A 22,180-nucleotide genomic window follows, 5' to 3' on the forward strand; every position below is an offset into this window, starting at 1 on the left:
CCGAATGACGAGATTCCGCATTACGTCATCGCAAAGGCCACCCGTGTGCGTGTGCACGAACATCCGCGACAACACCAGCGAGTAGGAAAAGGGGTGGGGGGGTTGTGGGGGGGGGGGAGTGGATCGGCCGCTCGTAGTGATGCGTCTCCCGGCCACGAAGGAAGCCTGATCGCGGGCTGCAGGACACGGTCGGCTGTGGTGGTGGTGGTGGGATTCCCGGAGGGACGATGTGGCGTGACATGCCTCGGAATACATTGTGGTAAGTGGCCGTGCAGCTGCAGTCAAATCGCGACCTTAACCCGGGACTGTACTGTGCGTAGATTGACACTGTACGTTGTGTAATGACACTTTTGCATCGCTATAAACATAGGTTTGGTGCGTTTAGTGTTACGCACAGGTGTCTCTATGCATGCTGAGCATACGAGTAGGCGCCTGTTGCAGTCGTTCTTGCTGCCCTTTTTACCTTTTGACCACAATGGCTGCTGTTGATTTTTAACATTCGTTTCTGCCTGTGCCCAGGCCAGTGCTTGGTGATTTTATTTTAGATTCTCAAGCATGCATTTGAAGTGTGTTCGGTTTTGTCCCGTACGTGGTCACCTGTGTTTGCGCTCATTCCAGTCATTGTCGTCACTGACGACCTTTAAAGCAGGCTTTCCCAAACTTTTGGGATTAAATTAGAAATTTGCAGGACAGCACAGTTGTCTAGTGGTTATCACCACTGCCCCACAGTTCTGAGGTTCTGGGTTCAAATACTGGTTCAGGACATTTTGTGCGCAGTTTGCATGTTCCAGCATATAGTGATGCACAGGTACAGTATGGAAACAAATTAAATTGCCTTTAGACTCTAAATCACAAGTGTCAAACTGAAGGCCCGGGGGCCAGATTCAGATTCCTGCGTCACTTTTTGTGGCCCACTAAAGCAAAAATGTTATTTTACTTTTCATTTTGGCAGAAAATGTGTGCCAGGATAGCAGTTTTGCTTTACTTTGAACACATTTTGCAAGGATTTGTTTAATTCACAAACTGAACAATAGTTGCACACTTAAATATGTATTTTCCACAATTTTCTATAACTTCAGATTTTGAATTCAATTTCTTGATAACAATACATATTTACAGTGGTGCCTTGGCATACGAGTGACCCGACTTATGTGTTTTTCAACATACGAGCCGTCGTTAGGCCGATTTTGTTTGTCTTTTTTTTGTTTTGTTTTTTTTCTGCTTTGACTTGCAGTGTTATAACCCTTTGAGTGACTGTTATTTAAACACAAGTGGTGGGGCAGCACAGGTAGACACCCAATTTAACAACACTCACAAGCATGTATTATCTATCCTCTGTGAAAAATGACAACTATGACTGCAGCTTACTGAGGAGTTGCAACAGTCTCCATGTACATCTTATATCTGTATTATACTACCCCCAGGTGGCCAAGATGCACACAGCAGAAGGAGTTGCACAATCTCTATGAATCATGACAAGCTGTTAAATTCTATACTTTCTATTTCATTATGTTATTACTATGTTTTTTATTAAATGCAATATAGTTTTCACAGCCTTCTGAGGGAACCCAGAACCACTATGTAGCAGCAACCAAAACATGTTTGACATCCGTGCAACTGCCAGTGTGTGAATGGTTGTTTGTCTCTAGCCGCCCTGCGATTGGCTGGTGATCAGTCACAGGTGTACGCAGCCTCTTACCCGAAGTTAGCTGGGCTACCGCTCATCTGAGACTAAAATGATGACAAGCAGTTCAGAAAATGGATGGATGGATAAAAAAGCAGTTCCTCCTTGGGACTGATATGCACAAAATATATGTTTTCCATAACACCTTCATAAACCAATGCTAAAGAACAAATCTGGCACAGGTTTATTACAACAAACAAATCAAAAAGCCAAAACATTTTTTATTGATATTAGTGTATTTGGCACAGATATAACACACAAGACACTACCTTAGGTACAGTATTCTCTATACATGTAATGCTTGCAATTGTTTGGTGGATGTTGAAAAAGTGTGTTTTAATAAGTTCTAAATATGTTTAAGTGTGGGGAGGATAAACCTGTCATGGGTTTTCACCTGTTGTGGCTTGGTCTGGAACATATCCCTCGCAATGAACTCACTGTACGACCAATGTTACTGTAAACAAGAATACTGTTGATAATGATAAATCTCAACACTTACTATGCATTTGAGCCACCCAATGCTCATTTTTGGTATTTTTAAAGCCAAAACCATGGCGATCATTAATGACCAGAGAGCAAGAGGAAGAGACAACGCTGCTGTGCTGCAGCTTTGTTTTTCTCCTTCTGGCTCCGAGGATGGGAAGCCGGTGTCGTTTTATAGTATCACGATGCAAAGAATAACTCCCGGCCAATTGGTGTTAACAGCTGCGATGTGCCGCGAACACACAGTGGGCCGACACGCTAGCAAGTGTGTTTGTTTACGGAAATGTCGCACCATGATGTGCTCCAACTCGCCACGGAGGAGACAAATGAACTTTAGTCACACAAATAGGCTTGTAGTGTACGTTGAGTAAATATAGTACAGCATGTGGGTCATTTCAGAATTGGAGGACAACATTTTCTTCAAATATCTAAAAAAAGATTTTTTTTTTTTTAAATCTCTAATTACAGTAACAGGGTTGCAAATAAATGCTAATGTTAGAGTTTTTGCTGCAGAGTACTTGCTAGCTGTGTTAGCTGCTATGCTAACTGGTCAAGAACAAATGTAGCTGTATAGTAAAACAAATAAAAGAAAAAAGAAAAACCTTGACATAGATATGCCTTTTTCTGATAATATGAGTAAAAGTTTTGTTGGTTTGAGTGACATACTCAAATACGGCTCAAAAGCTTGAAAGAAAATGAAAAACAGAAGAGAGTAGTCCATATAACTTAGTTCTACCCATGATCAAAGCAATTAGCTTTATTTTTTATTTTTATTTTTATTTTTATTTTTTTTTGATGAGTCACGAAGGTCACTTTTTTTCTCTCCCTCTCGATGGCTGAAAAGGTTTTAGTAGCAGGTTTGCGTGAATATTGAGGGACGCAACTACTATTTAAAACGTGTCTGTGATAAAATAAAATGTTTTATTGACAAGGAAGACATACCGACCAAAAAAGCTGATTTAAAACTTCTTTTATCTATTATATTTGATATGTAAATTGGTCATCAAGAGGGAGGGACAGGAGGAATAAACATTTTAGAGGTTGCTCAAGAGCTATTGAGTAGTTTAAATTATATTTAGCAATCACTTTTTTTTCTCAGGACTATTGTAATTTACACAACAAGTGCATGTTTCTGTATTTGGTTTGAAATTTCATTGGGGGGCACTGAAAATGTCACCCATTTCTTTAATAACCCATGTACAGTACAACTTAGTCTGAACTGTAGTCGCATGTTTGCCCAAGTTAAAAAAAAAATCTGACGCCTCATTCCTTGCTGTGTCTTTTGGCGGGATTTAGCCCCTGAGGCTGTCGGGGGTTAAACGGTATGTATGCGATGGTTTTCTCTTTTATGGGCATTCATTTTCCAGTGCTGCCAGAGTGACAGTAGCACAGAGAGAGAGAGAGAGGTGGGGTGGGGTGGGGTGGGGTGGGGTTGGGGCGGTGGGAGAGAGTAATGTGTGTTGGGCATGTGCCAGGAACGAGGTTTAGGGTCTTGCAACTGGAGCGCCAGTAAAGCTGCACAAGAATGTGGAGCCTTCTCATTTGATAGTTAAAGATAGAGGCAGCGCAGGCCGCTTCCTAGACACGTTCTAATCTTCAGACCAACGGTTCGGCTCTTTTGTCGTAATGTTTGCTCCTTAGACGGGGATTTGGCCTTGTGTGAGCTTCTTTCCGTCAGGACTTTGTAATAAGTCAAGGCAAGGCAAGGCAAGGCGAGTGGAAGCAGTCGCAGCATGGTGTTTTATGAGAGGTACAGTATGCTGTGATTTGTTTTGGCTGCTTTAATATCTACTCATGCGCTAGATTGTATCAATCTGTGTTATTTCCCAGAATAAAAACAGTCTGCCGAAGGTCACATGGCTCGGATGTGACGTGCGAGCACTGCTATCATTGTTCGTCTTTTAAAATTGCACATGTTTGCATTTCTATTCACTCACAGTAGAAATGATGAATGGGTCTGGCCTGGAGTGTGACATTGGACTATAGTGGCTGCTCAAAGCACTGCTACATACAGTATCTCAAAGCACATTCGCCATGGCCTCACAATGAATCAAGCACTACTTCATGGCCGTGTCTTGTCCTAAAATGATGGTCATGTTAATCAACCAGCTTTTCTCTTGCATTTAGGATCATGGCTGCTAGTGGTTAGCATTTCTGCCTCTCAGTCCAGAGGAGCTGGGATCGAATCTCAGCTCCAGCCTTCCTGTGTGGAGTTTGCGTGTTCTCCCCGTGCTCGCGTGGGTTTTCTCCAGGTAGTCTAGCTACCGGCCACGTTCATAAGTACTGTAAACATGTACAAAGACTTACAACAATTCACTATTACATTTGTCCGGATTATTGAGGCAGTGGCAAAAAAAAAAAGCCGAATACACGTTTGGGCTTTCTGGCATTATTTGCCCCTCCAACACTATATAAATACCGAGCCCTGTCATTCCATCAGTGGCCATTCGGCGGAATTGTCAATTCCTTAGTTATGATAACTTGGCCATTTCTACCACTACAGTGTGCAATTAGCTATCAAACTATGACTACAACCTGGAAAAAAAACACATCTTCCCTCAAGTGTCATGACCCGCGCGGGTCTGCGAGTCTGCTCGTGGCTGGTAGCTAGTAGCTGCTAGCGGGCTTGCGGACTGGCATTAAGTTGTCTAATACTCCACAGCCTTGATCCATGCGCCACGCGTAGAGCCACACGACAGAGACACTTCAGGGAATGTTAAACTGTCTATAAAGTTTGCTAGCCGACACGCTTACGAGCGAGTGAGCTGATGACTGGAACAGCGGTGGGGTTGTCGAATACGTCAGCGCCTCGTGCAGTGGTGTTGTGTGTGAGTCCCGACATAACAGAGACCCCTTAGGGAACGTTAACTGTTTATTAAACACAGTGCCGTACATTATTCAGCCTTTAGCTGACTACAAAAATATTCACACTCTATGAACCTATTCTGAAAAATGAGTGTGGTGCGTTTTCCATGCCCATAGCGACTGACAGATATTTCTTTATGATTTTGAAGCCTCATATTATGTATTTGGCAATTTTTTTATTCATTAAAATTTGGCAGGCTTGTCAACAATACTTTTTCCACTTTACAGGGCCTTTAATTGGGATAAGTGGTACAGAAAATAGACAGATGGATAATGAATACAAATGTGTACTATATTTTCTACTCAAAAGAAGCCTATCGCTGTACATAATTAAGCTAAAATAAAGAAAACTACCCACCCTTTAACATGTGATATCGCTTTAAATTAAGCCAAAACACATTTTTCATCATTTATTATTGATGTTGTTATTGTTACTTTCCTTGCCCAAGTTTTTATCCATGTCCAAATTGTAACTCATTTGAATTTGGGCATTTTACAGGACATGTTTCTTAACATTCACCCATTTCCCCCCTCAAAGGGTCAAGATGAGCAGGTTGGCACATTGCATGCCAACCTTCACCACAAGTTAATGAATAATCCTGAGAATGTGTCATCTTCTGCTCTGAATGGGCAGTAGATGAAAAGCAAGGTTCACGAGCACTTGAATGTGTGTGTGTGTGTGTGTGTGCATGCGTGCTCTCAGCTGCCCCTGAGGTCATTTCGTTCTGCTTCAGTTTGGTCTTGTTGGTGTTCATCTCACTAAAAGTCTGTTCACACAGATATGTACAGCCAAACACCACCAGCATCCTCTGTGCCATCTTCCGGATTTTTGGAAAGTTGTCTGTGCTTAGTGAAGCATAAAACTCATCCAGTTTGAGAGTTGAACTTCTCTTTTAAGACAGTATCACATTGGAGATCAATCAGTTCCATCTGCAGTTCGCGTGGTGCTGTTTCAGGGTCTTGTGTGACGGAATATTGGATGCCAGTTTATCAGATAAAGGTGTTTTGCTGAGCCTGCAAGCTTGATTTTAACCGCTGAGCCGTAGCCGTATTTCGCATAATCAGCATGCTTGGTAGAAATGTGACGGCTGATGTTATATTCCTCTAAAACCGCAATGGTTTCTTAACAAATTCGACATAAAGCCTTTGACCGGACTTCAGTGAAGAAGTATTTAGTAGTCCATTCTATATTAAACTTCGGCACTCACTGTCGACTTTTCTTTGCTTTGGCTTTGGTTCAGAGCAGTAGCAGTGTAAAAACAGAACAGCCAAAGTCAAGTCAATGTATCACTGTACCTACTGCACTACATGGTGGAACCACTGGGCATCACTGGACATCCTGGTGGAACCACTCGGCATTACAGGACAACGTCAAACGAATGTAGTCATGATTTTGATATGATTTGGGCGATTCTGTATCTTTGGCGGGCCAGATTGAAATGATCAATGGGCCTGATGTGGCCCGCGGGCCGTAGTTTGCCCACCCCTGATCTAACCCCTCTGTAAACTCTTGAAATCCATTTTAACATATTAGCACTTTTGTTTTTTTCCACTCCATCCGTACCTCAAAGACCCACAAGTGGCTGTTCGCAATGATTGGGATTAGAAAAAGATAAAGAAGCCTGCTGATTTTAAATTCTGGTATTTTTTAAATTGCACCACGTGTGTCTGAAAAATATAGCTAATTACTGCCAAAGTAATATAAAAAAGCACGCCTGAATGATTATCTCAAGCCGTTCGTCCAAAGAAAACGACCGTCCCCACTGAGTCTCATCTCATAAACGATATTTATAAGTGAAAGAAAAAAAAAAACTTTCCTCCACAAACTTTGCCCGTCTGCAATGGGAGGTGTTGAATCAGGCGTGTGAGGGGGATTTGGAGGGGGGGTGTGGAGGCTTGCTGCCATGGCAACAATGCACATGACTAGGTATATTAGATTGTCTTGGACAGTGTGCGGCGAGGCGTGGTGTGAGTCGTCTCTCGACTGCTCCCTCTGCCCCGCTTCCTTGAAAGTCTTGTCCTCGTCTTACTTATATTTGCTCACCTCCCCTCGGATTCCGTGTGGTTGTTTGTGTGTGTGTGTGTGTGTGTGTGTGTGTTGTTCAAGTTGGAAAGCTAGGAAAATAGTGGGGGGAGTGAAGAAAGGAAGAAACAATGCTCAGAGGCAACAAGACAGCCCTTGTGTCCTTCCAATATTTGCGGATTACTTACATTTAAGGTTTGATTACTGTCCCATAATTCCTTGCTGAAATTGACTCTATTTTGTGTATTTTCATTGAGTGTGGATCGAGTATTATAGCTTCTTCAGACCCCCTATTAGCCTGCTAGGCTAAAGGCCGCGCGGCCCCTCTGCGTAGCTTGTCGCGAACACGGCAAAAATAGTTGCTGCGCGTAGAACGCCGCGGAGATCATCTCTCGTGATTGGTCCGTTTTAGTCACATGCTGTGATGACGTACTCAGCGTGCCCCTTGGTTCTACTTACCATCTACGCTGCCGCCTTCTCGATCGATTTTGCAGCATAATTAAACGTATCATCTGGTCATCTAGGTCCATTTGTTCTAGCAGACACTGTTCCACGGTCGCCATTGTTTTTGTTACTTGTTACTGTCAGGAAAGTAAAAATGGCTACCGGAAATGGCCAAGAAAATGCAGAGGAAACTCCACCCTGTGGTGTCCTAGCCAATATCAGCCGTAGCGACACCCCCGACTTGGAGGTGAACTGCAGTACATTTTCAAAACTGCGCGCATGGGTTGCACAGTTCTGGGCACCGGGATTGACGCGCGGGACAGTCGCAGTGACGTTAGCGCGGTCGCCGCCCGCGCGAGTATAAAGAAGCCTTAATAGTGAGTAGGTGTAGGCCGGTTTCAGATTCTGGCGGTATGATAACCGTGAGCAAAAATATCACGGATGGATGGATGTTTGGGTAGAAAAACTACTTTTTTTCCCCATGGAACGAGCTCCGTAGGTACATTATTCAATGTAAAAAGAAAATAAACAATTGAATAAACAATTGAAGAATTGAAAAATCAAAATGTAGTACAACAGTAAATGAGTGGCCACTTCTCTTCTCTTCTCTGTTTTGTGAAGTAAAGTTAGAAAGGAAACAAACTGATGTTAGCCATGCTACTTAACTAGGTTGCTAAATATCCGCCTCAGTAGCGAGTCTAGAGTATTTATTTCACCAGTTCTAGACACGCTAACTGTTGTAGCTGGTTCCAAACACTGATGACAGGGTTATAGTAATATATTAAGATTACCTTGAATTACCAAACTGCTGTACTCCAAAAATTCCAAAAAGAGGCGACTTTTTTGACAAGAGGGAAAATTGCGGGCTCGCTGGCTGCTCGCATCACTTTGCCAGTGTGAAAAAAAATCAGCTCATGCCAAGATGGAAACTTTTAGTGGTTTTGAAACTGTGACTTTTTAAAACCATGGCTTTGGCTTCAGTGCAAAACAGCTATAGTGTGTTTTTCAGTGAATAAAGAAGGATATGTCGCTCCCCCCCCCCAAAAAAAAATAACCCATCCATGAATAGGCAAATATGCTAATGCCGAACTGCAAATATGCAGGTGTTCATTGTATTATATTTGTAACGGCATATTTTTTTAATACAGCTCTTGTATTGCAATTAATTAGATTGTGCAAGTCTTCCTAATGAAGTGTTCAGTGCATTTGTACAATATGTATGTACAAAAAAAACCATGAAAGTATATAAATTTTAGTTGCGGTCACGCTGAATAGCTGTCATCTCATCATGTCTGCTTGTATTAATGAAGTGGTTAGAGCCTCGCATGCACAATGGTTTTTATCAGTTGCCTGACGCTTCAGGGAATTAAGTCAAAAACATTTTGTGTTCAGTCATCAAGCCGTGATTTTTATGAGGACGGCGCTAAAAATCAGGAGTGCATAGATTGACTTTTACTCTCTCTCTCTTGATCAGAATGATTGAAGACTGCGGGTGGAGCGGGGACAACATGGCAGACAGAAGGCAACTGCTTGTCGAGATGAGTAAGTACTAAGGCGCACAAGCCCGCGTCCTGATCGACGCTGGCCTTCTTTCACCCACTGGCCATTAAAATGTCCACTTCTCCCAAGTTTGCGTGTAAGACATGATGGAGATGAAATGGTCCGACGAGCGTCATATCCAGATTGATTATAAACTGAGAGGATGACATCATCCCTCATATTTTGTCCATCTCATGTAGTTCAATAAGGTAACCACCAAAGATGTGCTAACCAGAACGCTGTGCTGCCCCAGTGCAAACAACCACAATTGTAATCAAATTGTTAAATTAAAACATTATTATTATTATTATTATTATTATTTACCAATTGTTCTCTACACTAAGAAGTGGGAAGTAAATAAGTACTTGTACTTCGTTACTGTATTTAAGTATAGATCTTTCAGGTATCTGTACTTATTAAGGAGTATTTATTTTTCTGGCGATTTTTTAAATTTTACTCCTTAGTTTTTAAACACAAATATCTGTACTTTCTACTCCTTACATTTTAAAAATGAGCTGGTTACTTTTACAACCTAAAGTTAGCAACGACACGACGTAAAAACCAGAACGCCCAAAAAAAGTAAGTGAGTCAAGCACATCGTAGTTAGCGTGCCAACAGTGACGCTAAGCTAGTGGGGGCAAAGTGTCGGTGCAGTCCATGTTTGTGGAAACCAAAATAACAAGGATGCCTGCACATTGTGCTGCGTACGCTTGCACACACGTCGTATAATCACAACAAGGGAACTCCGAACTTGGAATAACTTTTCACAAGTAAGAATATTTTTTTGGGCTCTTTTATTTCAAAATTGCCCCAAGAAGAAGAGAAGAAGAAGAAGAATCATCTTTTATTGTCATGAACATGCATGCATGCACACGAAATTTGTTCTCTGCATTTAACCCATCACAGTGAACACATACACATGTTAGTGGAACACACTGGAGCAGGGGGCAGCTGAAGCGCCCGGGGAGCATTTCGGGGTATCAGTGTCTTGCTCAAGGACACCACAGCCGTGAGCCCGGGGGATGTCGGCGGATGGTCGAGTCGGGGTTTTGAACCTAGGTCCCCCACGGTGGCAGGCGATGATCTTAACCATTGGGCCACGGCTGCCCCCACGTTAATTTTCTAGAAAGCTAACTTGTTGAAGTCTGGTTAGCTGGCAGTAAATTTGATCACGTTTGAGCATTAATTTAATGCCAACACACTTATCTGCCCACTGCTAAAACAAAAGTGTAACCTCCCATTTGGCAGTGGACAAATACGTGTTTGAAACAAATCTAGCTTTTTCATTTTTTTATTGTTAACAGTAGAATTTCACTGTATATAACTTCATTTCAATTGGACAAATAAATGGTTGTCTTTTCATTTAAGCCTACCTGTTTTTTTTTTTTTTTTTTTTTTTGTCTATTGTCGACCCCATAGAAAGCATGCCAATCATCTAGAGAGAAACAAAAATCTTGCTATATGTATTTATTAGGCGGCACGGTGGGCGACTGGTTAGCACATCTGCCTCACAGTTCTGAGGACCGGGGTTCAAATCCCGGCCCCGCCTGTGTGGAGTTTGCATGTTCTCCGCGTGTCTGTTTACTTAATTAAGGTAGTGGCTTTAGTACTTTTACCAAAGTATTTTTTTTTTTTTGCACCAGTACTTTTACTTATATATTGAATACAATAGATACTTTTGACATCTCTGGTCACACTATAATGTGCAGGTGTACTTAATAAAATATCCAGTGATCATACTTAAAGAAGTATCCACTTGGAAAAAATGCAGGGAAAATATATTACTGTGAAAATGTGAACTCATCCGGCACGTTTTTAAGACCTTTCACAATAAGGGTTGAAAAGCTCGAGTGAGCTTTAGTTAATTGCTGCGGCTGTAGTCGTCGGCCCATTAAAAAGTAACTTCACACTAGACTGAGAGGCGGCGCTTCGCTCGTATCGCTTTGGACGGCACCCAAGGTCCTAGATGGGCTCGGTATTAAGTGTTTTGAAAGCACTAAAATGGAAAAAAATGTTTTGACTAAAGCCGCGTACACTCATACAGATTTTTAACAAATGTGAGAGGCCGCATTCATGATGAGGAAAAAAATGGGCATGTGTGCTCTTACTGCTGTGTTTTGTGTGGTGTACTTAATATGACTGATATAGCACACCACAAACATAACCATATGTTGACCACCAACAATCGCGAGTTTGTCAATCATAGTACCACGACTGAGCTGTGAGAGGCAGACTGCTGGAAAATACAAAGAAAAAGAAACTGACATATGACAATTTGGCCTTTGCCGATTTCGATCAAAATAAAGGGAAAATGCTCAAAAATAAGGCCCAATTCTTGGTATGTGTTTACAATGCTTAAGGATTTGCGATTGTAAATACTAAACGGGTTTAACCTTTGCGATTGTCAGCCCCGCCCCCAATTTTTTTCCCAAGCAGATCAGGCTCAAATTCAGATCAATAATCGGTATGTGTGTACCCCGCTTTACTGAGATGTTCTGTGGTCAAAAGGGGTTACCATACAGTTCCACCTCAGTGGCAGTCAGTTAACAGTCCAAATTGGGATTAATAGCGAATTGTATACCATGTGGCTTTTTTGTTGGATATTTGTATAAAAATGTCATAGATTATTTGATTCACTCGGCAAATCTTCCTCAGGGGCGCAGGATTTGGACTCCATTCGACTGTCAACATACAGAACAGCCTGCAAGCTCAGATTTGTACAGAAGAAATGCAACTGTGAGTACAACAGTCGTCTTACAGTCTCGTGTTTCTCCATGTGACCTGTACTATTTTCCCCGCTTTTTTCCCAGTGCATTTGATCGACATCTGGAATGTCATCGAGGCCTTCCGAGAGAACGGTCTCAACACCGTGGACCTCAACGCCGAGCTCCCCGTGGCCCGTCTGGAAGTGGTGCTGTCCACCATATTGTACCAGCTGAGCAAGCGAATGCCCACCACGCACCAGATCAACGTGGAGCACTCCATCAGCCTGCTGCTCAACTTCCTGCTGGCGGCCTACGACCCGTGAGTCACATCTGGTTCTTAAGCAAATACAGCGAGGAAGGGACGCTGCGGATTATTGACTGTAAAATTATCAAAGCAAATGCAAGTAGAGTGTGTTCGCTTTTGTATAGAAGTCATACAAAAGGCGGTGGGTGCAATATTGAACAGTAAATGTGCTCCCAAAGTCAAAAATCCATTTTCTGTAGCGCTTGTCCTCCTTAGGGTCACGGGTGAGCTGTAGCCAGTTGACTATGGGCAAGAAGCGGGGGACACCAGCCAATCACAGGACAGTTTAGACAAACCAGCATTCACACTCACATTCACACCTATGGACAATTTAGTTTTGAATCAACCTAACATGCCTGCCCACATGGAGAACATGCAAATTCCACACAAAGGAGGGCCTGAGTGAAGATTTGAACCTAGAACATCCCAACTGTGTGGAAGATGTGCTTCGCCACGAGTTCACCGTGCTGCCTATAAGTCAAACAAAAAGCAAATGAATAAAAACAAACTGGGTCAGTGAACAACAACAACAACAACAACAACAAACACTAAGAAATAAATGCACTGACCCTGAAAAAAAGACAAAGGGGAAATCTGAAGACTGAATAATTCGTAATTATAAACATATACACATTAAATATTAGATTTTCTTTTTCAATTGGATCAATTTCATTCGAGTTACTTGTTTCTGTCTTCTCTCCCCTGGTCTCACAGTCTTTATTTTTCACTTTTTTTTGGAGGGGGGCATTTTCTTTGTTTTTCTATGTGCATGACAATAATTGAATATTCTCTGTTTGTTTCTAGAGATGGCCACGGCAAGATATCGGTCTTTGTTGTGAAGATGGCCCTAGCAGCCTTTTGTGGAGGGAAAATTCTGGATAAATTGAGATGTAAGCAACATTTTTCACTTGTAATTGTTAAAATTGTTTTTAAAAAAAGGATCCACTTCACGACTGTAATAAATGTGTTTTCAAGTTAATATACTTAGTGTGAGTCATTTATGGCCTGAATAAGGAATGAATAAGGTTTTGTGCAAGTTTTCTGTTTATTAAAGGAAATCATTGGTTCTGGAGGTTCGTAGGACCCATCAATAACGATATGCTATACATTGCAACATTGATGCGATATGTTGACGTGTTGCATGAAAAGATCCCGAGGATACCCAGTGGGATATGTTGGGGTCATCTACAACCTTACACTCCTCGTTATCTGAAGGCAATGACTTCATCTAACGGCTGGTGAACAGTAAAAGAAAGTGACTGGTTCCTTGCTGTTAGTGTTTTTTAAACAAAACGATTTGAACAGCTGCTTGTCTTTAATTTGTTTCCCACAAATAAGTGGGGTAATTGCATTGTGTGTGATGCTGTAATTAGCCGACTGCGTTGGAAGCAGTCGACTATTATTTTGATTCGTTCGTATGATGCCGCCCCACAGATATTTTTTCACAGATATCCGATCCAGCGGGAATCATGGTGTACGCACAATTTGACCAGTTCCTGAGGGAGATTCTCAAGCTGCCCATGGCTGTCTTTGAGGGTCCGTCGTTTGGCTACACGGAGCAAGCGGCCAAGAGCTGCTTCATGCAGCAGGTGAGGATTCATTAATTAAACTGTATTATATTTTCTCATATTTCCCACCTTGAATATCACTCGGTATGCACTGTGAGCAGAAAAAGGTCTCCCTCAACATTTTCCTGGACACGTTGATGTCAGACCCGCCTCCTCAGTGTCTGGTGTGGTTACCACTCATGCACCGGCTCACCAACGTGGAAAACGGTAGGCAGCACACCAACTACAGTGGAAGAACCTTTATCTTTCAACACAGTCCCTTTTAGGAGACTAGGCTACCTTCCGTTTGTTCATATTGAGAAACCATTTTCCTAGACGAAATAATGGAGATAGAAATAATTGAATCTCATCTCTGGCCTTCTTGTGTAGAGTTAGCGTGTTCCAACCATGCTTGCAAAGTTTTTATCTGTGTACTCAGGGTTCCTCCTTCATCCCAAAAACATGCACGTAAGGTTAACCGAGTATTCTATTAAGCTTTCAAAGATATCCTAGCCCTGCGATTAGCTGGTGAATAAGTCCAGGGGGTACCCTGTCTCCAGCACTCCCGCGGCCGTAATGAGGATAAGCTATATAGAAAATGCAAGGGTGAATGGAAGGGATTTAAGGCGATTAAGACGTATAGATACAGATACAATACAACAGAAATGTGTGGTTCAAATTCCACAATCCTGCAATAGAGAGGTATGCAATCAGATTTGTGCCAAAAAGAATTCATAACTGGTTAGCTTGCCATGTATGAGTAAGACGTCCTTTGCATCACAACCCAGAGTCACAATACAGTCATCACACGAGCAAACGCGTGCGCCTCGGGCTGGATGACCTATGAGGACCTCACACCCTTTGTATGAGTCCTGCAAGCGCCATACTCTTATTTCCATCCATCCATCCATTTTCTTTACCGCTTATCCTTACTAGGGTCGCGGGCCAGCCAATCGCAGGGCACATAGAAACAAACAAACATTGGCACTCACATTCACACCTACGGGCAATTTAGAGTCTTCAATCAACCTACCACGCATGTTTTGGGGATGTGGGAGGAAACCGGAGTGCCCGGAAAAAACCCACGCAGGCACGGGGAGAACATGCAAACTCCACACAGGCGGGGCCGGAATTTCAACCCCGGTCCACAGAACTGTTAGGCAGATGTGCTAACCAGTCTTCAACCGTGCCGCAAAAAGACACGACAATGTTTATTGTGATACATTATGAGCATTTGTGGATTTAATGTTTTCATAACAAGTCCTCCGTGTCTTGGAATCGCTGTGTTTATAAATGAATCGCCATTTGGGGGCCCTCAACATGGTTGAAAACTGACCAACCTTTGCAAGCCAGAGTGTCCTGGTGAAAATGAATATATAGGAGTCCCACACGACCTTACTTAAATTGCTCGGAGGAACCCCCGCCAGGGAATTCACCCAAACGAGCCCCAATCAGAAGCAGGGGTCTAAAGACAGATGACCGATGATGAAATTGTGATGATTCTTTTTTTTTTCTTTTTTTTTTTTTTTTTTAACCTACGCCGTCTAATATGGGCGGAGCACGGCGTCAAATCTTGAGGATCATTTTGCGGATTTGCCATGAAAGAGGGGGGCGTGAGGGCCTGTTTATCACTGCTCGCAGCTTTAATTTGTTTTTAGAAGTGCATGGTTCAACTACTGAGCTAAAGCAAGATATAATCTCATCTCTTGTGTCCTTATATTACCATAAATGACTCCTCTATTAAATGCGCTATGCAAAAATATCTGCGTTTAATATCACATCTATTTATGCATGTGTGTTCTCCCCCCTGCAGTCTTTCACCCGGTCGAGTGCTCCTACTGCCACACTGAGAGTATGATGGGCTTCCGCTACCGCTGCCAGCAATGTCATAATTACCAGCTCTGTCAGGACTGCTTCTGGAGGGGGCATGCCAGCGGTTCCCATAGCAACCAGCATCAAATGAAGGAGTATACATCATGGGTAAGGAGTGGGGAGGGGAGTGGGAGGTGTGTCTGCAGCCGGACCAGTCAATGCGGCTATTTTAGCACCATGACGTAAGGGTCGCATTCAGGCCATGTTTAGTGTTTTTAAAGGAATGAGTGTACTCCTCGTGTGCTCTATCTGTAGAAATCCCCCGCCAAGAAGCTATCCCACGCCCTCAGCAAGTCTCTGAGCTGCGCATCCAGCAGGGAGCCTCTTCACCCCATGTTCCCCGACATGCCAGAGAAACCTCTCAACCTCGCCCATATTGTGTATGTTCTTCATCATTTTCTTCCGAGTTATTTTCTGTACATTCACCCAATGAGATCCATCCAGTCGCTGCCTTCAATAAGTCTTGAGTGATTCCGGTCAATCCTGCAGCTCAGCTAATAAATGAGGTTTAATTACAGCCCAGGCAGTGGTTGCAATCTACGACAATGTTGCGACTGTTGCTTTGACTTGAGCTTTTGTGTCTTTGTATGAGTCTCTCCGGCGCTTTTTGTTAAATCAGGTCGTCGCCCCAACATACTGTAAATACTCTCTTTGAGCCAAAGTGTTCCCATGAGAATTTAGTAGGAAATCCCATGAAAAGTGAGGCTTAAGATAATTCAACATTTTTTTTTTTTTTGCAGACACAGCACAACTTGACTTTGTAGTGAGAAGCAATAACAACTCACTGGAGACTTGAATCGGACTGAATTTCCCCCCCTTCCAATCAAAGTCAGCACAAACCCTTTCATCAGATGCCTAAAAGATTATCCTTAGATTTTTTACATTTTTCTTCCCGATCTGCTCCCAAAACGCTCCTAGCAGTAAATGTTAAACCTGTTCACTATTCATGATGCCAAATCCTTATGACTGGGGAATCACCTAGCCACGAACTCCGTGATTGTGACGTGAAACGCAATGAAACTCAATCAGGAAGCGACTTGAAGTTTGCGTGTTGTCGTGCACAAATTGAGGAGCAACTGGTTGTGTTGTGTTTGTAGAACACATGTTGTGTCAAAAAAAATAAAAAACCTGGGTGGCTTTTCTGCGGGCACGCCGGTTTCCTCCCACATCCCAAAAACATGCGTGGTAGGCTGATTGAAGACTCTAAATTGCCCGTAGGTGTGAATGTGAGTGCCAATGGTTGTTTGTTTCTATGTGCCCTGCGATTGGCTGGTGACCGGTTCAGGGTGTACCCCGCCTCCCGCCCGAAGATAGCTGGGATAGGCTCCAGCAGCCCGTGACCCTAGTGAGGATAAGCGGTAAAGAAAATGGATGGAGGGATCTATTCAAAGTTATCTCTGTGCTGCTTATTAATTTCAGATAAGTGACTTCTCTTTGTCCTTTACTTTGTTCTCTCAAGAGACACGTGGTGAGTGTTCTTTGATTCTTTAACACCTCCCAAAATGTGTCCCTTTGAATCATAGTGTACTTTTTGTTGTAATGCATTGTGATCACACACCACTCACCCACTCTTTAGCAGCTGTTAACTTCTTCTGCTTCTCCGATCACTTTATTGCACTTTTTTTTTCTTCCATAGTTTGTGCTTTCATAACTAGAATATTTTACATCAGAAGCCTGAACTACATCTCTAAAATATATACAATCTAACTTTTTGGTGAGTTTTCTGATGGAAACCACCACTTGTCCTCTACCTAGGCCGCCAAGACCAATGAACGTCACCAGTGAATCCTCGTTTTCCCACTCAATGCCAACATCAGGGAACCCGTACTCCACCAAAAAGTGAGTACGGCAATAAATGTCCTGGATTGTTTTCAAGGGATCTTTTCAGCTTTCAGCGCTCCCGGTGGACTCCAAACAATTGTGTATGCCCGTATGCTACCTCCTTTTACTGAATGCGCTTAGTTTGCCTTACAGCAGGAGTCATGATATTGCTCAACATCTGTTGAAAGGCAGAGGGTAAGTGACACAGGTGTGTGAGAGTGATCCGGTGCATGTGTGCAGTGCACTAATACGTACTAATGAAAATGAAAATACTGATCCTGTGAAGACCACTGACAAACATAATCGTTCAGAGCAGAGCGATGCTATTACCAAGTTGTTTTTCAGGTATTGCTGGAATTGAAGTGTAGTGCAGTGTATAACAAGTGTATTTATGTTAGCGTCTGCTTGAGAAATTAACTAACTACTAAGCTACTTAGCTACCTTTCTATCAAACCTACCGTAACTACTTACCTACTTTACCTACCTAACCTTCTTAATGACTTATCTTACTACATGACTGTCTACCTACCTACCTAGCTGTTAAAAATGATCAATTTTTCAGTTACCGTAATTTCTCGTGTATAATGCGCATTTCCCCCCCCAAAAAAAATTCTCAAAAGTCAACGGTGCGCATTATAGGTATAGGGGAAAATAAAAAAACTAACTTTATCATTTATAAATGTATGCCGCCATCTAGAGGAAAAGGCTGTACACTTTCATTCCATTATGCCACCGCCCCCTAGAGGATATGAAAAAGTTGTGCACCTTCATTCTGATACGCTTTTGGGTTATGAAAAAGGTGTAGCCTACATTTTCATTCCAATATGACGGGTACCTATGACTGCATATATGCACAATTGTGCTCATAAACCTACATACCCAGGCAGAATTTGTGAAATATTGTTTTTTTTAAATACGAATGAACAACAACCATCATTAATTTCTTTACGGTTATGTTTTGTTTAATGATAATGCTTCTCTGAAATGCTTGACAGTTTAATTTGGAATCCATTAAAATAAAATGAAAAGCATTTCGCCTGCCCCTTCATGTTTTCTTTAAAAAAATTCTACCCGTCTTACAAATTCTGCCTGGGTAATCAAACATATGAGCACAACTGTGTGTTTTCTCATTTACTAAAAAAAAGTCGGCCTGTGAATTGCAATATAAGAGGTAGTAAATAAAAAGAAAGTATTACATGTTCAAATAAAGTGCTTAACTTCAGAATAATGATTTGAAAAAACTAACAAAATACAGATAATACTTCATTTTGATCATTTGGGTAGACGCAAAATCATGCATTGTAAAAATTCATTATACATCGGTAGAACGGTTTTCCAGAATTGTGAGGTCAACGTTGGAGGTGCGTATTATACATGGGTGCGCAGTATACACGAGAAATTACGATAGTACATTTGCCTTTAAATGTCACATTAGGTTAGTTGCCCAGAAATGTGGAGGAATGCTGGTTTTAGTGTACATACAGAAATACAATATCTGCTGATTTGTAAAGTGGTTAAGTTTCTTGTTTCTTTTCTGAATGAGGAGTATTTAGCAAGCCGTCTTTGAGCTCAGTCACACCTGCACTTAATATACCGTACGTGTAAGTGTTCCTCCAGGGAACACTTCTCTCTTTCATAAAGGGAAAAAAAAATATCATGTGATGAGTGAGTGGTATTCTATACATTATTGAGCATGTCAGAGTATCTGGACCCTTTGTGTTCGCACAGTCTGCCAAGCAATTCATAATATGTCAAATCTTACACAAGCAAGACTGACAGTGCCAGCGGGTTCCCGTACCAAGCTTAAGACTGGAATTCCAAGTTTTACCAGCGCAGATAATGGTTAACACTGCATACAGAAAGACTACTCACAGCTGAACTGGAGAACCACATAATTGAACCAGACTTGACTATAATAATAGTAATTACTCTGCCAATGCCCAACAACCCTAAGTATGAATCCTGCACTTTTCACTGAGAAATTAGGGAAATAGTTTTGCACAAATATTAAAATTTGAATGGATATATTTTTTTATTTTTTTATTTTTTTTTCACAGTGCTAATTAACCAACCAAACCAATAGCAGTTTTGCTTTGGCACCATCTGGTGGCATCTTGATGCCAAGGAAACAATGTAAAGTGAGTTGAGGAGCTTCATTAATTGATGTTTAAAGGCGTGACAAAGATATAATGTCTAACTCGGTTAATGTGGCACAACCAAGACATTTTCCGAAAGGTTATAACATCGCATTTAATCAGGGTAGATACAACATTTTCTATGGTAGTGGAAGCCCTGAATTGGGACATAGCTCCAATATTCGTCACAAAACCAAACTAACCATTAGCTCAAAGCAAAAATTGGTACACATAACAAAAAATTTGTTGTTCACTGATTGCCGTTTTTTTAGTTTAGCACACATTCTGAATTAATCAATGTTTCCAAATTAGGATAAAAGAGCAAATTCAATCGTTTAACAGCTGGTCATAACCCCGGCCGGTTGCTAGCTTGTATGCGCTAGCACGAACCTGAAACTGAGGTGGCTACATGGACTTAAGCCAGAGTTCATTTCATTCTGCGCACAACCTTTGCTTTCTTTACCATGGCCTCAAATTCTCTGACGTTTAAAAAGAGGGAGCCCATTGTTCGGTAGCTGAATGCTCTAAGTATCAAATTTAACCACATGCTTGTTTAGCATCGTTAGCTTTCTGGTGGAACCTGAACTTGGATAATGGACATTGACACCTTTCTCAGTTTTGAGTTTTTTTTTGTTTTTTTGCCTGATGAATCTTTTTAATGGGAGTAGAAGTTTTATTTATTTATTTATTTATTTTATTTATTTTAATAGAATAAGCTAGCAGTGTAGTGTGTAAACAGTACATGCAACGTGTAGTTGTCTGCAGGCGTGGGGCATGTCCTTAATCACGCTGCAGGCCTTCATCAGCACACATAATGTGGCCTTGTTCCTCTTCAGTCACCCGTGAATGGCTGATTTTCAGCCGTCCACTCAAATGTCTTTTGTTGTTGTTTTTTTTCATGCCTTCCTCTCATGTGCCAGCCCTGCTTTTGTCACCTGTGTAATGTCACCTTTGTTTTGTACTGTTTTTTGTTTTTGTTTTTTTGGACAATTTGATATATTTTGTTTGTGACTTTCTGCACGCATCCAGGTTACACTGCAACCTGGATGCGGTTGACAGACTCGCTGACGAGCACATTCTCATTGGCCTCTATGTGAAGCTGCTTCAAAACAACCCCAAAAAATGGTTAGTGGGCATGCTGCTGTGTGCCCTTCCCCAAATAAGCTGTGTGGAGACCCTGCATGAGTACATCAGGATTTTTTTTCCTTTTTAAAACAAATATTTATTTGTTTAATTATTTTTTATACAAGCACCAGAACAGCATATGTACTGATTTACAATCACTGGCCAATTCATGAGATACAACTAAATGAGATCCAAACAAAAAAAATTAGAAATGCATGCCTGTAAATGACCACTCAACACAACTTTATTAATAGAGCACTTTAACACCAACCACAGCTGAAACAAAAATAGAATTGTATTGTGTTTTGTAGTGTATTGAATTGTAGTGTATTTTTTAGGAAAGAAAAGTGTTCTCATTCTGTGACTTTTTTTCCCCCCAGCAAAATTCTCATCAATCATATGATTATGACTTTTTTCTCAAGAAATTACTTTTTCTTTAGTTTTGTCTTTGTTGTAAAATTATGACTTTATTCTTTTAATATTACATGTTTTTTCTTCTCTAACCAAATATGTCATTATGTCCCGAGATTAATTTGTTTTTTACTAAAATTATTTTTAGTAAATTTTTTCTTAATTCTCCTAAAATAACCGCTTTAATTGCCTAAGATTTCACGTTATTTCTTGAACGATCATGTTTTTTTCTGAAAAGAAATACTTTTAATCGCCCCCCCCCCAAAAAAAAAACACAGCTTGTTCTCATTGTTGTTTTTTTTCCACTTAATATTGTGCCTTTATCATGATAAAAGTAGGACTATTCACTTAAGATTACATGATTTTTTTTGTAAAAAGAAAATCAGAATTTATTTTAATAAAACTAGGGCTTTTTTCTGAAGAAATATGACATTATTATGCAATTTCTTGAAAAAAAATATTTTTCTTCTCCTAATAATGTTTTTGTGTTATATCAGATCAAGGCACATTAGCGTGGACTTGCTCCAGCTAGTGGGCAGATTTGGTAAAAATCTGTTAAAATTGAAGGAGATAGCATTTCGGCTCATGTTGTGTTCTCGTAATACATGTTACAATTGCATAACAGCAAATACTTGTGACAGATTAGCGTTTGCAGCGAGCTGATTAATGCTCACGTCTGATGGGTTTGCCTCCATGTAAAGTAACATTTAAAAGCAGTTTGCTCCATTTTGCACAGACTAAAATTTATGTATTTTTTTTGTCAGACATCTTATGTAATCTCTCTCCTTCATATTTATTTCCACACTCACCAGCAACATAAAAATAGAGTTGCCTGCGTGTGCACTAATATGTCTGCCTGCGTCTTAATGGAAGTTGGCCACACTGTTATGTCTGCAGCCATATTGAATTACTAACCCAGGAGTAACATAGCTGCCTGTGTGCGTACAGTGGTTAGGAATGTTTTTCTTGACTTATTCAGCTCTTCTATCTGTATTTTCTTTCCAAATGTGTGCGTTGCTGTGTATTCAAGGTGCCATGTTTTGAGTGCCATCTCTATTTTCCTCTCCATCAGCTTGCTAGAGAGCAGCAACCACCAAGACGAGGAGCATAGCCTCATCGCCCGCTACGCTGCTCGTCTGGCTGCAGATGCTGCGGTGAGACACGTGAACATACAGTGTGGGAAATGATTAGTTGAGCCCCTGCTGGATTTGTAAATTCAGAG

The 22,180-nt window shown here is 41.3% G+C and overlaps 1 protein-coding gene across 20 annotated transcripts in view; it reads left to right on the top strand.

Annotated features, from left to right (window-relative positions):
* Positions 1-103: 103 nt before the first annotated feature.
* Positions 104-22,180, top strand: part of dtna (dystrobrevin, alpha) — a 33,572-nt gene continuing 11,495 nt past the window's right edge. The window contains exons 1-14 of one of the 20 annotated variants that reach the window (XM_061796793.1): positions 104-259; positions 8,974-9,041; positions 11,694-11,774; positions 11,849-12,062; positions 12,852-12,937; positions 13,482-13,636; positions 13,717-13,822; positions 15,408-15,574; positions 15,722-15,846; positions 16,926-16,934; positions 17,222-17,305; positions 17,429-17,482; positions 20,452-20,547; positions 22,031-22,112. In XM_061796793.1, coding sequence (XP_061652777.1) covers positions 8,975-9,041; positions 11,694-11,774; positions 11,849-12,062; positions 12,852-12,937; positions 13,482-13,636; positions 13,717-13,822; positions 15,408-15,574; positions 15,722-15,846; positions 16,926-16,934; positions 17,222-17,305; positions 17,429-17,482; positions 20,452-20,547; positions 22,031-22,112 — 1,326 coding nt within the window. In that variant the 5' untranslated portion in view covers positions 104-259; position 8,974. The other 19 variants (XM_061796790.1, XM_061796789.1, XM_061796792.1 and 16 more) reach the window with 19 other exon arrangements.

The sequence above is a fragment of the Phyllopteryx taeniolatus genome, chromosome 14 (assembly GCF_024500385.1).
Source record: "Phyllopteryx taeniolatus isolate TA_2022b chromosome 14, UOR_Ptae_1.2, whole genome shotgun sequence".
In the NCBI taxonomy this organism is placed as follows: domain Eukaryota; kingdom Metazoa; phylum Chordata; class Actinopteri; order Syngnathiformes; family Syngnathidae; genus Phyllopteryx; species Phyllopteryx taeniolatus.